Here is a 17,252-nt window from a genome sequence, read left to right on the forward strand (position 1 = left end):
TCTCACATGAGACTGTTTTGTCAGCACAGATGTTGCTAGTACAAGAAGTTGAATTATAAAGAGCGGACAAAAGGCTTGACTCCACTCCTCTTCCCATCTTTCTGCTCATGACATCACTGAATACCTGAAAGACACTGAACTAAGGGGGAGGGGTCCCAAGTGGAAAGGAGACCCAGCCTGTGAAACTTACTGCAGCGTATGGTGAAGAAAATCTTCACTTTGAATTCTGTTAATTTGTTAAGTTAGGTATTAGACTGTGTTTTACTCTTATTTTCTTTTGTAACCAATCCAGACTTTTATGCATCATCACTTGTAATCACTTAAAATCTGTCTTTCTGTAGTTAATAAACTTAATCAGTGTGTTTGGATTAAAGTGCACAGGAAACTCCATTTGGGATAACAAGTCTTGTGCATTATCATTTTCCTTTAATAAAATGACAGACTTTCAATGTGCTTGTTTTGAAGAGTACTGAGCAGTACAAGATGCAAGTCTTGTCTCCCCAGAAATGTCCGAGTGTTGTCTTGTAATTCATGAGTAACTGGCCAGAGTGCTCTTGTATTTATGTGGAAGTGAATTTGCATGCTGAAGGCTGTCGGAACAGATCAGGAGTGGCTGTTCTCACAGCAAAGCAGTGCAAAAGGCACCCCAGCATAGTGAGTTAAGGGGACACCACTGTTCGACAGTCCAGATTGTACCCTGGATAATGTCACACACACAAATATATAAACTAAAAGGTATGTCTACACTGCAATAAGGAGGTGCAATTGCACCAGACAGACCTGAACTAGCATTGATCTATATACAGTAGAACCTCAGAGTTACGAACACCTCAGGAATGGAGGTTGTTCATAACTCTGAACAAAACATTATGGTGGCTATTTCAAAAGTTTACAACTGAACATTGAGTTAATACAGCTTTGAAACTTTACTGTGCAGAAGAAAAATGCTGCTTTAAACCATCTTAATTTAAATGAAATAAGCACAGAAACAGTTTCCCTACCTTTACAAAAAAATTTTAAAAGTTTCCCCCTTTTTTTTTTTTAGTAGTTTATGTTTAACATATTACTGTACTGTATTTGCTTTTGCTTTTTCCCCCCTCTCTCCCCTTTTTTTTGTCTCTGGAGCTGCCTGATTTGGAACTGGAAGTACACAATGAAGGGTTGACTGGTCAGTTCGTAAGTCTGGTGTTCGTATCTCTGAGGTTCTACTGTATATCAAAGCTCGCTTGAGTAACACTAGCAGTGACGCTGCAGCAGGACAAGTGGCAGCCCTCTGAGCATGTACGCAGGGTCTTGAGTGGGCAGAGTTAGACCATGCAGCTGCTGCAGTGTCACTGCTATTGTTACTCAAGCTAGCTTAAATCTAGCTAGATCAAAGGTAGTTCAGGTATGTCTACACTTGCTGCAATCACATATCTTGATTGCGGTGTACACATATCCTTTAAGTGGTGCCATTGGCTTCAGTGGAATAACTCACAGTGCACAAAGTTAACCACATGCATAAACCTTGGCACAACTCTGGCCTAAATTTGGACAGAGGGGAAGGAGAGAGCATTCCTTAACACCCCCTGCACACACATACACGCTACATCTATACTTGGCGCTAGGAGTGTGGTGCCCAACTCAAGTAGGCATTCTTGTGCTAACTTTCATTGAGCTAGTGCATTAAAAATAGTAGTGTAGCTGCAGTAGTACAGTCAGTGATGAGCGGTGTCACAGGCGAGCTGCCTTGAGTACAAACCAGACCACACCCCCAGCTCCAAGTGTACATGTCACCACACACACCTACAACCATCTGTTATACATCCAGCAAATTTTAGTCCAGGGGTTCTCAAACTGGGGATTGTGACTGCTCAGAGGGTCACAAGGTTATGATGTGAGGAATTGCAAGCTGTCAGCCTCCACCCCAAACCCTGCTTTGCCTCCTCTATTTATAATCATAGGTGCTGGTACTCGGAGTGCAGGGGGTGCCACAGTACCCCCTGGCTTGAAGTGGTTTCCATTATAAACAGGGTTTACAGTTTGGTTCAATGGCTCTCAGTACCCCCACAATAAAAATTGTTCCAGCACCTCAGTTTATAATAGTGTTAAATTAAAAAAGTGTTTTTAATTTATAAGGGCTGGGGGGGGTGGGGGGGTCACACTCAGAGGCTTGCCGTGTGAAAGCGGTCACCAGTACAAAAAAGTTTGAGAACCACTGTTTTAGTCCAAAACTCAGAACAAACTCAAAATGAACATTTAAGTCCGGTGGCACAAAGGGAGCAACTCCCCTCCTTCCCTTCCCCTTCCCTCCCCTCCAGCTGGGTATTCTTGGGGAAGTTCCCAGTAGGCATAGATAGATCCACCTGCTACACCACCCCACACAGTTCATTCTCCCTGTTGCAATCCACAGCTGGTGGATGGTCTCTCTGAGCTTGTTACCAGCTGGCAGATTTTAGAGCAGCCCCCAGTCTCCTGTAAACTCTGCCAGGGTGTGGCCTACATAAAGTTGGCCAGAGAATCAGGGAACTGTAACGGCTCCCTAGTGGTTTCCCCCTCTACTGCATAAGTGAGACCAGAATGGAGCCCGCAATGAAGAGTGTATAATTTATCAACAGCAAAGGAACACTCTGTAAACAATGGAAAAACAATGTCTGCCAAGTAATCACTTTACTTAAGCAAACATCTCTTATGAAGATTAGCAAAAACATCTGAAAACACACGAGTTAGACAAGAAACATGGGCCAAAGGGACCATGCTGCAAAATAAAGATTAAGCAAGCATGATGCAATGAAAACAGGTTTCAGAGTAGCAGCCGTGTTAGTCTGTATTCGCAAAAAAGAAAAAGGAGTGGCATCTTAGAGACTAACAAATTTATTTGAGCATAAGCTTTCGTGAGCTACAGCTCTCTTCATCAGATGCAACGCTTATGCTCAAATACATTTGTTAATATCTAAGGTGCCACAAGTACTCCTTTTCTATGATGCAATGAGGCTCCCTGAATCAAATCTTTCTCTGCCTCTGAATGCCTCTAAAGCACTGAAAATTATAGCCATTGGCTTGGAGGGAAACTGTAGTAGTAGTTTTTTTCTTCTTCCATACTATTGTATGCTCAGCTGTGCCCGGGTAGGCTGCTAATAGAAACAAGAGACTCTCACACAAACAATAAACATCATTGTGACCTCTGGGAATGCAACAATCCAAAACAAGCCAGTCAGGTGGCACAAGCCACTGGGAGGCAATCAGAGCATCTCAGAGGCCTTCCCCCAGACCAGAAGGAAAGCTAATTCACTAGGATGACAAATACAGCTTTTTCCTGGAAAAGCAAAGGAAAAACCATGCTGGGCAGGCAGAGTAAGAAGCTTATAATATTTATTTATTTATTGAGGGAAGAGAGTTTCTGGATTCATATTTCTTATGATTCCAACTGAAGAGAGACACAATTTCTGTCCTATCAGCATAATGGAGAGTAACCGGAATGGAAGCATTTCTCTAGGACAAGATTCTGATAGCTGTATTCACTCTGAATAGTATCTCACTTTGCAAGTAGTCCCATTGCAATTAATGGGACAATTTGCAGTACAAAGTAAGGGTGCCAGAATGGCATTTTGCCTGTTTGCTATCAAGCTATGAAGCACTATTACAATCGTAACTTATTTTGAATAAAACAAAGGGGAAAGGTGTCCTTTCAGAATTATGGTCCGACTCCTGCTGTCCTTACTCAGGCAAAACTTACCCTTACTTCAGTGAGAGCTTTGCCTGAGTAAAAACTACAGGATTTGGTCCTAAATTAATATTTATTTCCACCAGGGAGGGGAGTGGGGAATCATTCTGAATGAGTGTTGGTAGCCATCTTGACACTGAACCAGAGGTTCTTAGTTCAAGTGCCCCAAAGCAGGCTTCAGACTTGTACCCAGTGCTGACTCTGCAGTGCTATAATTCTGTTCAGAAGGTATTACGTTGTTAGAGATGCCAACCTTCTGGGAAAACATTATTCCCAAATCCCTTCATGTTTTACTTCTGATGGAAGATAAAGATCCCATTGCACTTTCTGACCTAGATTCTATGATAAACCCAGTGTGTGTATAATGAACAACATTCCCCGTGTAACAAACCAGGGTCAGGGCATTCTAAGAAAGAATGTCTGGACAAAGGGGCCACTTGGGACTCTTCACATACACATCCTTATCTATATGTATTGTGTGTGTGTTGTGGAACTAAGATGTGTGTCATTCATCACCTTGATAACTTTGTATATTGTAGCCTTTTTTACTCCTTTCAACTGTTTTTTGTCATTTTAGATCTTCAGGGTTTGAGGCCAGGATTTGTACCTCCATATATATTTGCAGAGTAACTAGCATCTTTTGGGTACTTCTGCAATAGAAGTAATAACAACATCCCATGCTGTGAGATCATTATTGCTGAGTGCACAGTGGCTCCTAGATTTTCACTGTGCAACCAGTATCTAATTAACTGTGGTCTATAGCACTTTGGAATACCTGAAGTATGAAAGATATAAAACCCAGTCTGTGTGATCATTGTATAGTTTAAATGCTACCTGACTTTGACAACTATTTTATCTATAGTCTGGAGATCATCTTAAAACAACAGGTAGGCAAAGTAATCTCAAAGTGCTCATAACACTAAGATGAACAAAAACCAAAACACAAGACAGGGGGCTCACTATAAAAGGCATTATGCCTATCATTGCCTGAAATTGAATGTAACAAGCTTTCAGGTGGCTTAGACACATTTTGGAGTGTTATTTTAAACCAAGTAATGAAATGTAGTATGCTGATTTCCACAACCATCGCAGTGTGTGTCTTTTGTCTATATTTGGTAATTCCCCCTCCTCCTCCTTCCCAGCCCACCCAGCACCTGGATAACATGATGATGAACAGGAGTACATGTTTTGCACCCTCCTCACCCCATTACCGCAGGACCTCACTGAGCTCTGGAACTTATGTGGGGATCAGAGGTAGATTCTGTCCCTTGGAAAGCAGTCAGACCTTGGAGGGGAGCCTAACCTCTGTTCCAAAATGTACACTGAGGATATGTCTACACAGCAACTGGACACCCACAGCTGGCCTTACCAACTAACTTGTGTTTATGAGGCTCGGGTTGTGGGGCTGTTTCATTGCTGTGTGTACTTCCAGGCTTGGGTCCTGTCACTCAAGGGTAGACACTGCTGAATACTTCAATGCACTGAACAAGTCTTATGACATCAAGGTTATATGTCTGCCAGTATTGGCAATAATAAAGTGTTGGCACCAAGAGGAACTTTACCTTTTCCATACTGAAAAGGCTGTTGAAACTTGAGAAGGACTGAAACACACTAATGAATCGGACACTACAGAAGCAGCTTCTCAGCCAACTCAGAACTAATAAAAATATAAGCAGCAGATTCCATACAGATTGCCAACTATTACTTCATTAGCTAGGGAATACTTCTGGCACCTTAGAGACTAACAAATTTATTTGAGCATAAGCTTTTGTGAGCTAGGTAATTCTCATAGTAAAGATGCTGGAATCAAAGACATTTTTCTCTGCAGCTGATGATGATGATGTCGTCACACTGGGCACCACCTCAACTTCATACAAGATCAAATGTTTACAGTGCTCATCTAAAAATCCAAATGTAGTTGAAACCCACTGCCCTAGCCACGCTACTGACCCCAATTATAATGATTGTTTGAGACCCCCAAATGGTATTATATGTTCAAAAGCAGCCACTGTCTAGTGGCAAATGTTTAGATACAATTCTGCTGTTTATTTGAATATCTCCTCCTTCATTCTTTGTTATTAGTACATGCACTAATAATGGTGGCTGCCTTTATATAAAATCAGGATCTAATTTTTTAAGAGTTGGTCTACATCTGCTAACAGTACTTAGTCTTCATCTGAAGTCATTACTACTTTCTAGTAGTGCAAAATAACAATTATTTCCAAATCGTATAAAATTGTAAAGAATGAAACAGCAACAATTCCACTATCAGCAGTTGGTGCAATGCTCATATGGCAGACAGGGGAACAGGACACTGGTTATGGTGGAGAAGACTCTCTTGGTCTTGATGGTCTAATGTCCTACATTATTTATTACATTTGGAAAGAAATAAAAAAAATTCATTGCAGGAAACTGTTCTATAGTTAATCTAAAGACTATGATGAATGAAGGCTAGCAATTTATTCTGTGGAGCTAAAATATTAATTCCATAATTTCGTGACTAACAAATCCACCCCCAGGGCCAGGTGGCTTTGGTTACACTGTATTTTCTGAAAAAAAGAAAAGGAGTACTTGTGGCACCTTAGAGACTAACAAATTTATTAGAGCATAAGCTTTCATGAGCTACAGCTCACTTCATCCGATGCAAATACAGACTAACATGGCTGCTACTCTGAAACCTGTATTTTCTGAGACATCCTCCACTTTCAACTCAGTTACTAGGCACTTGGTGGTGGAGAATGCACTGCTGGGACTGCTGCTGACACAAGTAACTAGAATAGATTTCTCTCTCCCCACAAAGTTTGTGTCACCATGAGAGCTATTGTTTCTAAAAAATTGTTTGACCACTGCCATTTCGTATGCCATGTCCATTAATTGAGCCAGAGTAGCAATATTTCTATAGTAATAATGCACAAATTGTTATGGCTGGTTATTTTACTAAAAGGCAGTTATCCACATTTTAAATACCACAGCTCACCCCTGTACTTTTTGAGCCCATTTTCAGCTTACTCTGAATAAAGCTTTCTATATAAGACTCCAATTGAAGTAAGGCTCTTCCATTCTGGCTCCTCCTAAGCCCTCTGAAATCCACTTTAAATATCTTACAATATATACTTTTCTACTTCAACCTAAACAGCTCTACAGAGAAGGAACATTCTATGTACTAACATTCAGAAAGCCACAATTGAGAAGATTTTCAAAAATACCTCTGTGACAGCAGCCATCGGGGACTTTGGAATTTTTTAAAATGTTATCCTTTGTATCTACATGATGCTAAATTGCCCAAACTAACCTAAAATATGGGCCCTTCTGCTTATCTCAAAACACCTATTGCCTAAGCCATATCTGAAGTTTGTAGTTGCTGTTGACTCTCTGTATAACCAGGGCCATCAGGTAACACTTAACAAGCACTAACTAATGATATCAGGATATGGATTATAAATTAGAAATGCACACCCTAAATGGCTCTGATAGTTTCACTAAACATACACAGCAACACAGAATGATACTCCTGCTGTCAGATGTCAATATCTAGCTAGGAGCTTGATGGCACCATAGAAACTGGGACACATAAAAGTATGATATTGACTGGATGGAAAATGAGGCTGCAGTTTAAGTTTGAGGCTACCCAGCATGCCAAGAATTGTGAATAACTTGCCACATAAACTCCCTGTGAACAAGGCAGTCCAAGGAGGATAAATCAGAGACAACCATAGCAGGGATATGGATTGACCAAGTGCAAGTCACTCTAAGCCTATGAGGAGCAGTATGTATGTGTTACAATGACCTGGTTTGATCCCAGGACAGCATTTTAAATGGTTTATTATGAAGAGGCTTGACATATAAACACATTTCCTCAATTAAAGCCCTGAAACTAAAGCTCTAAGAGAAAAATGTTTTTGATGCACCGGTCAGCAAAAGGCCATAAATACTGAAGTGGAGGTTACACTGTTAGTCACAGACCTGCTCCCATAAAAAAAACCCCAAACTTATGGAGAATATATGCAAGGGAGATGGCCTGTGGAGGAAAACAAGGTTCATGAGCAAAGCAAGTTCCCTCCACAGTGACTCAGTGTTGCATTGTAATTCTCTATATAAGTCATAACCCCACTAAGGCACTGCACAAATGTTTTAAAATACCACAGACTGTGTGTGTCAAATCAGTATGTTTTCAGAGCTCATGTAGAAAGGACAGTTCTTCTGTGAGAGTACTCCGATCTAACAGACTCCAGCGAGACCAAGAGAAGGGAGATCAGATCTATCTGTGACATATTTTGGTGGAAGTGATGCTGCTGGAAGTCAGACAGCACCTCCCACAAGTCAACCAAGAAAATGCCCACGTTAGCAATGAAGGCCTCCCTTGTCTGCACCATTTGCCAGAGAGGGAAGGAAGATGCTAGTGACAAAAATAAAAACAAACAAAGAATGTATCCCTTTGTAAAAGACACAAACTGAAGCCAGTGACAAATTTCCCTCCCACCTTTCTGTCCAAGTGCCTGCTCCAAAGCCCACTAAAGACAAAGGAAGTCTTTCCTTTTTTCTTCAGTGAGTGCTGGATAAGGTCCCAATTGCTAAGGAACTTAGTCCAGAGAGACACCAACTTTCTACTTGTCCTTCCACACATACTTGCCAGTATAGATGGTCATTAAGTTATGCAGAGCTTTTTCCTTCTATCTGGATAACTTTTCCTTTCCCCTCCATCAAACTTACAACAACAAACAAACAGCTTTACCATGTCACAAATTACATATTGCCTTTTCTGGGAGAAAGTTTCCCTTTGGATCATTTCTGTTGATGGATATTTCAGTGTTGTTTTTGAGGGGTGAGGTGTTTATAATAGACGATAAAATGTAAAATTCCCATTGTACAGCAGCTGTCATGCAACATTCAAAAGGTACATAAAAACAACTATCCCCTTAGAATAGCCTGCACCTACAAGCATACCTGTTCCCTCAATCCATTAGCTACCCCAAAAGCTGAACTTTGCATCAGGCTCAGAACAATACCAAACTGAAGCTGTGATGGAACAATAGAAAGGTAGCAAGTTTCAGAGCTGAAGAACCTTTGGCTAAAATGTCCTTCCACCTACTCCTCTGACTTAAAGTACGCTGGATCTAGTCAGACCCACTCTTCTGGCCACAGTTGTAAGGGTATTGCATAGGGAAAAGACATAATATATACAATTTCACACTGCTTATAAACAAGACCAAGTGGACATGGTCATGGCAGGCTTAATTCCTGGTGGAATTTAAGCTTCAGAACATTCCACAAATGTATTATTCATTCATCTCTAAAGCAACCTCCTGTGATGTCAAAAACTGAGAAGTGTGACCTCAGGTAGAGAGCAAGCAACAGGAGCAGATGAACTTTTAATGAAGTGAAAAAGATTCCCATTGCATGTAAATAGCCCTAATATGTATAAGGAAGACAAATAAATGACAGAAACCAATAAGATATATCAGCAGAATTATCTCTATACTCAATGGGAGAAGTTATACTCTCACTTAGAAGTCAATGGTGTTACTGTGTATTTACACCAGTCTTACCGACAGCAGAGTTTGGCCCAGTTTTCCCAAGCCTTTATGATTTAAAACAAACTAACAATAACAACTCTACAACTGATCCATCAGTGCCTGTTGGAGTTACTTTACTGCCACTAAAATAAGTGAGGGTCAAACATTTCTCTAGGATAAGCAGGTTAACTCCCATTACAGTCAAACAGAGTTAATGTGCAAAAAGAAAAGGAGTACTTGTGGCACCTTAGAGACTAACAAATTTATTAGAGCATAAGCTTTCGTGAGCTACAGCTCACTTCATCGGATGCATTTGGTGGAAAAAACAGGAGGAGAGATTTATATACACACACACACAGAGAGAACATGAAACAATGGGTTTATCATACACACTGTAAGGAGAGTGATCACTTAAGATAAGCCATCACCAGCAGCAGGGGGGGGAAAGGAGGAAAACCTTTCATGGTGACAAGCAAGGTAGGCTAATTCCAGCAGTTAACAAGAATATCAGAGGAACAGTGGGGGGTGGGGTGGGAGGGAGAAATACCATGGGGAAATAGGTTTCAGAGTAGCAGCTGTGTTAGTCTGTATTCGCAAAAAGAAAAGGAGTACTTGTGGCACCTTAGAGACTAACAAATTTATTAGAGCATAAGCTTTCGTGAGCTACAGCTCACTTCATCGGATGCATTCGGTGGAAAATACAGTGGGGAGATTTATAGACACACACTGAGAACATGAAACAATGGGTTTTATCATACACACTGTAAGGAGAGTGATCACTTAAGATGAGCCATCACCAGCAGGAGGGGGGGGAAGGAGAAAAACCCTTCACGATGACAAGCAAGGTGGGCCATTTCCAGCAGTTAACAAGAACGTCTGAGGAACAGTGGGGGCTGGGGTGAGGGAGAGAAATAACATGGGGAAATAGTTTACAATGCATCCGATGAAGTGAGCTGTAGCTCACGAAAGCTTATGCTCTAATAAATTTGTTAGTCTCTAAGGTGCCACAAGTACTCCTTTTCTTCATGGGGAAATAGTTTTACTTTGTGTAATGACTCATCCATTCCCAGTCTCTATTCAAGCCTAAGTTAATTGTATCCAGTTTGCAAATTAATTCCATTTCAGCAGTCTCTCGTTGGAGTCTGTTTTTGAAGCTTTTTTGTTGAAGTATAGCCACTCTTAGGTCTCTAATCGAGTGACCAGAGAGATTGAAGTGTTCTCCAACTGGTTTTTGAATGTTATAATTCTTGACGTCTGATTTGTGTCCATTCATTCTTTTACGTAGAGACTGTCCAGTTTGGCCAATGTACATGGCAGAGGGGCATTGCTGGCACATGATGGCATATATCACATTGGTAGATGCGCAGGTGAACGAGCCTCTGATAGTGTGGCTGATGTGATTAGGCCCTATGATGGTATCCCCTGAATAGATATGTGGACAGAGTTGGCAACGGCACCTGTAGTAGGTGACTTCTGGGTACTCTTCTGGCTCTGTCAATCTGTTTCTTCACTTCAGCAGGTGGGTATTGTAGTTGTAGGAATGCATGATAGAGATCTTGTAGGTGTTTGTCTCTGTCTGAGGGGTTGGAGCAAATGGGGTTATATCGTAGCGCTTGGCTGTAGACAATGGATCGAGTGGTATGATCTGGATGAAAGCTAGAGGCATGTAGGTAGGAATAGCGGTCAGTAGGTTTCCGATATAGGGTGGTGTTTATGTGACCATCGCTTATTAGCACCGTAGTGTCCAGGAAGTGGATCTCTTGTGAGGACTGGTCCAGGCTGAGGTTGATGGTGGGATGGAAATTGTTGAAATCATGGTGGAATTCCTCAAGAGCTTCTTTTCCATGGGTCCAGATGATGAAGATGTCATCAATGTAGCGCAAGTAGAGTAGGGGCATTAAGGGACGAGAGCTGAGGAAGCGTTGTTCTAAGTCAGCCATAAAAATGTTGGCATACTGTGGGGCCATGAAGGTACCCATCACAGTGCCGCTGATTTGAAGGTATACATTGTCACCAAATGTGAAATAGTTATGGGTCAGGACAAAGTCACAAAGTTCAGCCACCAGGTTAGCCGTGACAGTATCGGGGATACTGTTCCTGACGGCTTGTAGTCCATCTTTGTGTGGAATGTTGGTGTAGAGGGCTTCGACATCCATAGTGGCTAGGATGGTGTTTTTAGGAAGATCACCAATGGACTGTAGTTTCCTCAGGAAGTCAGTGGTGTCTCGAAGATAGCTGGGAGTGCTGGTAACGAAGGGCCTGAGGAGGGAGTCTACATAGCCAGACAATCCTGCTGTCAGGGTGCCAATGCCTGAGATGATGGAGCGTCCAGGATTTCCAGGTTTATGGATCTTGGGTAGCAGATAGAATACCCCAGGTCGGGGCTCCAGGGGTGTGTCTGTGCGGATTTGTTCTTGTGCTTTTTCAGGGAGTTTCTTGAGCAAATGCTGTAGTTTCTTTTGGTAACTCTCAGTGGGATCAGAGGGTAATGGCTTGTAGAAAGTGGTGTTGGAGAGCTGCCTAGTAGCCTCTTGTTCATACTCCGACCTATTCATGATGACGACAGCACCTCCTTTGTCAGCCTTTTTGATTATGATGTCAGAGTTGTTTCTGAGGCTGTGGATGGCACTGTGTTCTGCATGGCTGAGGTTATGGGGTAAGCGATGCTGCTTTTCCACAATTTCAGCTCGTGCACATCGGCGGAAGCAGTCTATGTAGAAATCCAGGCTGCTGTTTCGACCTTCAGGAGGAGTCCACCCAGAATCCTTCTTTTTGTAGTGTTGGCAGGAAGGTCTCTGTGGGTTAATATGTTGGTCAGAGGTGTTTTGGAAATATTCCTTGAGTCTGAGAGGTCGAAAATAGGATTCTAGGTCACCACAGAACTGTATCATGTTCGTGGGGGTGGAGGGGCAAAAGGAGAGGCCCCGAGATAGGACAGATTCTTCTGCTGGGCTAAGAGTACAGTTGGATAGATTAACAATATTGCTGGGTGGGTTACGGGAACCATTGTTGTGGCCCCTTGTGGCATATAGTAGTTTAGATAGCTTAGTGTCCTTTTTCTTTTGTAGAGAAGCAAAGTGTGTTTTGTAAATGGCTTGTCTAGTTTTTGTAAAATCCAGCCACGAGGAAGTTTGTGTGGAAGGTTGGTTCTTTATGAGAGTATCCAGTTTTGAGAGCTCATTCTTAATCTTTCCCTGTTTGCTGTAGAGGATGTTGATCAGGTGGTTCCGCAGTTTCTTTGAGAGTGTGTGGCACAAACTGTCAGCATAGTCTGTGTGGTATGTAGATTGTAATGGCTATACTTCAACAAAAAAGCTTCAAAAACAGACTCCAAGGAGAGACTGCTGAATTGGAATTAATTTGCAAACTGGATACAATTAACTTAGGCTTGAATAGAGACTGGGAATGGATGAGTCATTACACAAAGTAAAACTATTTCCCCATGGTATTTCTCCCTCCCACCCCACCCCCCACTATTCCTCTGATATTCTTGTTAACTGCTGGAATTAGCCTACCTTGCTTGTCACCATGAAAGGTTTTCCTCCTTTCCCCCCTTGCTGCTGGTGATGGCTTATCTTAAGTGATCACTCTCCTTACAGTGCGTATGATAAACCCATTGTTTCATGTTCTCTGTGTGTGTGTGTATATAAATCTCTCCTCTGTTTTTTCCACCAAATGCATCCGATGAAGTGAGCTGTAGCTCACGAAAGCTTATGCTCTAATAAATTTGTTAGTCTCTAAGGTGCCACAAGTACTCCTTTTCTTTTTGCGAATACAGACTAACACGGCTGCTACTCTGAAACCTGTCATTATGCAAGAGTTAATGTGCTTATCAGAGCATAGAGTCTGGCTCTAAGTCTCTGGGATCAAAGTGAGGATATTGCTGGCACCTTAGAACCATAGGACTGGAAGGTACCTCAAGGGGTCATCTAGTCCAGTCCACTGCACTCATGGCTTGACTAAGTATTATCTGGACCATCTCTGACAGGTGTTTGCCTAACCTGCTCTTAAAAATCTCCCATGATGGAGATTCCACAACCTCCCTAGGCAATTTATTCCACTGTTTAACCACCCTGACAGTTAGGAAGTTTTTCCTAATGTCCAACCTAAACCTCCCTTACTACAATTTAAGCCCATTGCTTCTTGTCCTATCCTCAGAAGTACAACAATTTTTCTCCCTCCTCCTTGTAACCACCTTTTATGTACTTGAAAACTGTTATGTCCCCTCTCAGTCTTCTCTTCCCCAAACTAAACAAACCCATTTTTTTCAATCTTCCTTCATAGGTCATGTTTTCTAGACTTTTAATAATTTTTGTTGCTCTTCTCTGGCAAATGTGGCACCCAGAACTGGACACAATATTCCAGTTGACATCTAATCAGCACGGAGTAGAGCAGAAGAATTACTTCTCGTGTCTTGCTTACAACACTCCTGCTAATACATCACAGAATGATGTTCACTTTTTTTGCAACAGTGTTACACTGTTGCCTCATATTTAGCTTGTGGTCCAATATGAACCCCAGATCCCTTTCCTCAGTACTCCTTCCAGGGTAGTCATTTCCCATTTTGTATGTGTGCAACTGATTGTTCCTCCCGAAGTGGAGTACTTGTACTTTGCATTTGTCCTTATTGAATTTCATCCTATTTATGTCAGACCATTTCTCCAGTTTGTCCAGATCATTTTGAATTTTAATCCTGTCCTCCAAAGCACTTGCAACCCCTCCCAGATTGGTATCATCCACAAACTTTATAAGCGTACTCTCTATACCATTATCTAAATCACTGATGAAGATATTGAACCGAACCGCACCCAGAACTGATCCCTGCGGGACCCCAGGTAAGAAGGGCATCCACAGCAGGTTGCCTATCTCAGGTGCAAACTGCTGGCCTTCCTCTTGAGCACACTTGCTGCCGGCAGATACTGACATTTTTTTCTTTACCCTGTGTAAAGTTCCCCCTTCTGCCCCTTAGCTTTTCAATACTGCCACATACTGATCCGCCAGCCTTTCATGCCACGTTATGATCAAGTGGCTAAACGGAGCTGGGCAGTTGCCTCAAATCCGCGCTCAGCTGAGAGCAAGGAACTGCCCCGTTATCCTACTAGCCTGCAGAGTAATGCTCGCCAGCTGCCCCCGGCCTGGAAGGCAGCAGCCGGCAGAGCCAGCCAGGCGTGGGAGCTGGAGCAGCTGGGGGGGGGGGGGTTAAAGAGATCATCCCCCTGGCGTCCGTCAGTGCTACTCACGGGGGCGGCACTTCTCGGGGTGTCTGGGGGCTTCTTTGAGGCTTCAGTCGCCGAGTCCCGTGTCTGCGTGGTGGCGGGGAGCAGGCTGGGCTGCGGATACAGGTGGCTGGGGAACACCGTCGCCTACAGCCCCAAGTCACCGGAGGGGAAGGGGTGGGGGCTCTTTCTCTCCCCCCCCCCAAGAAAAACCAGACTAGTGTTTTGGTCCCTTGGGCGAGTCCAGAGCTCCTCGGCCACCACATCCCCTGGAGGAGACGCAGCCCTGGCCGCCACCAGCTGGCCCCGGGCGGGCGGGGGCGGGCAGGAGACACCCCACCAGCAGTGCCCGGAGCTCTGCTCCGCGCCGCCCCCTGGCGCCGCTCAGTCCCCTCCCCGGGACTCAACAGCTTCGGGGCAGGGATAGCGCAGCGGTTTGAGCGTCCGCCTGCTAAACCCAGGGTTGCGAGTTCAATCCTTGAGGGGGGCCATTTGGGGCAAAAATTGGGGCTTGGCCCTGCTTTGAGCGGGGGTGGACTCGATGACCCTCCTGAGGTCCCGTGCAAGCCGGAGATTCTGGGACTTGCTACCTGCTGAGGAGCCGCGGAGGGAGGACGCCCCCCCCCCCCCGCCGCCGCGAGAAGCCCTGCGGTGCCCCGCCCCCCCCCCGCAGAAAAAAGCGCCTCGGGCGCAAACCTCCCCCACGCGCGCCCCAGCAAACCCACTTCGACGGACGCGGAGCTGCTTTCGGTGCGCGGGGACGGGCTGTGGGCTCGGCGGGCTGGATCTGGGGGCTCCTCTCGCGACCCCCCCGCCCCGCCCCGCCCCGCGCCGGCAGCGCGCAGACTGGAGGGCGGCGGAGCGCGAAGAGAGCCCTTTGGCCTCCTGTGATCCGCTTGGGAAGCGGATGAAAAGCAGGTCACTCCCGCCGCGGCCGGAGGGGGACGGGAGAGGGGCCGGATTTGAGTCGCTCGGTTACGGCTAAGAAAAGGCAGCGGCCTTCTCCGCAGCGTCAGAGGCTGCGTGCACTGTTTCAGAGGCGCAGCCTGGGAGTCTGTATCCGCCAAAGGGACAGGAGGCCTTGTGGCACCTGAGAGGCCAACACATTTAGTTGAGCAGAAGCGTTCCTGAGCTCCAGCCCACTTCCCCGGCTGCATGCGGTGGGGGGAAAAGCCCCAAATGCATCGGAGGAAGTGGGCTGGAGCTCAGGAACGCTTCTGCTCAACTAAATGTGTTGGCCTCTCAGGTGCCACAAGGCCTCCTGCTCTTGTAAGGTCTGTGGCTCAGGGGAGCAAATAGTAGAGCTTTGTTGGGAAAGAGACGCTCTACAACACCCTCCGCTGATGGTGACAGGTCCCCAAGTTCTGTTCATTGGAGATGCCGCGTCAGCGCCCTAATGTTCTGGGTCAGGAGGGCTAGTGCCTGCGGGCCCCTGGGCCAGGTAACTTTTATTTTTAAAAAAAATCCAATTGACTCCATCTGCCTGTTTGCAATGCGCGCACACACCGAGCTCAGGTGGCTAGTGTGAATTCACAGTCAGCCACAGCACCTGGGAGATTCACATTTACGGCCCAGGTCACCGTGAACAAATCTCGGCAATTTCAGACCCAAAGACTTCTCTCACTTTTTGGCACTATGGGCCTGATCCAAAGCCCATGGAAGTCAAGAAGACTTTAAGTTAACTGGGCTTTGAATCCAACCTTATTTGAATCTCTTGGCTGTCCAGAATTGGGCTGGAAACATTGAAAGAAAAATATGTCTGGTACTTTTAATTTCCAGTTAGGCTGAAAATACCACAAAACAACGTATCTTTTTCATGGAATTTCATCACTGCTAGTGCTGTTGACTGCTTTCACTTTAAGGGCAGGCTTTCCCCACTTTTAGCCTCATTGCATCTGTTAAATGAGGATGCTCCCCAATTAAATTAAAAATGTAGCTGACATGCTAAAGTCAGGCATATTCTTTCTCATTTCTAAACCCTAGAGTGAGACCATTTCTTGGCTATAAAGGCACACCGCATTTGGGGTTTTGGTCTTCTTTCTGGGGTCATAAATTTTGGGTCCTATTCCAAGTTAGTGCAGAAATCCAGTTCAGGTTCTCCTGTTTTTAGAGAAATTAGCTAAGAAAGTCCTCTGTCTGGCAAAGTGTATATTGCATCATCTAACACCTTCCACCTGTAACAATAAAAGGCACTGTACAGTAAATCCCAGACTGGATAATTGCACCCACCTGGATTCTTTCTGGGTGCGGTAAACTAATCCCTTCCATTTCTTCCTTTGCTTTCATCACATAGCCTCAGCGGGATTTAATGATAGCAATGTCACTGAAGACAAACAACTTTGATCATCAACACAAAATAGTAGACTGGTTCAGATAGAACAGTTCTCTCTAGCAACTGGGTAGCAACATAAGCCAGGCCTCTCTGGAGTCAAATGACCAGGAGTGCAGTGAGAAATCTACTTCTTCCTTGTGTGATGAAAATTATGCAAGACACACAACAATAAAGAGGGATACTTAGTAGCTGGCTTGTGCAGTCCCTGGAGTGCTCCACCTGAGAGCCGGGCCCTATTGTGCTAAGCACTGTACAAACATAGTAAGTGACATTCCCTGCCCCAGATAGCCTAGAATGTTTGACACCTCAAAGATTTGTTCATCTGATTTCATCCAGAGCACACAGTTTTGGTGGCAGAGTGAGGTTGGAGCAGACTGGTGAGACAAGGGAAGAATGTTGCAGATTGACTTGTACATTATTCTGTGGCCTAAAGAGAAAACTGAGACATACAGCGGGTCAGAATTATGTTTCCCCCTGCAGAAAATTTC

At 44.3% G+C, this 17,252-nt stretch overlaps 1 protein-coding gene across 2 annotated transcripts in view; it reads right to left on the minus strand.

Annotated features, from left to right (window-relative positions):
• The window catches only part of PTN (pleiotrophin), a 127,367-nt gene extending 111,996 nt beyond the window's left edge, over window positions 1-15,371 (minus strand). Inside the window, exon 1 of one of the 2 annotated variants that reach the window (XM_038400344.2) lies at window positions 15,158-15,371. Coding sequence is in view for 1 of the 2 variants with exons in the window: in XM_038400336.2 (XP_038256264.1) it covers window positions 14,457-14,698 (242 nt within the window). In the remaining variant the exon portion in view is untranslated. Of the gene's footprint in view, window positions 1-14,456; window positions 14,785-15,157 lie in introns of those variants that run through there. The other variant, XM_038400336.2, reaches the window with a different exon arrangement.
• Between the last annotated feature and the right edge of the window lie 1,881 nt (window positions 15,372-17,252).

Source organism: Dermochelys coriacea, chromosome 1 (assembly GCF_009764565.3).
Source record: "Dermochelys coriacea isolate rDerCor1 chromosome 1, rDerCor1.pri.v4, whole genome shotgun sequence".
In the NCBI taxonomy this organism is placed as follows: domain Eukaryota; kingdom Metazoa; phylum Chordata; order Testudines; family Dermochelyidae; genus Dermochelys; species Dermochelys coriacea.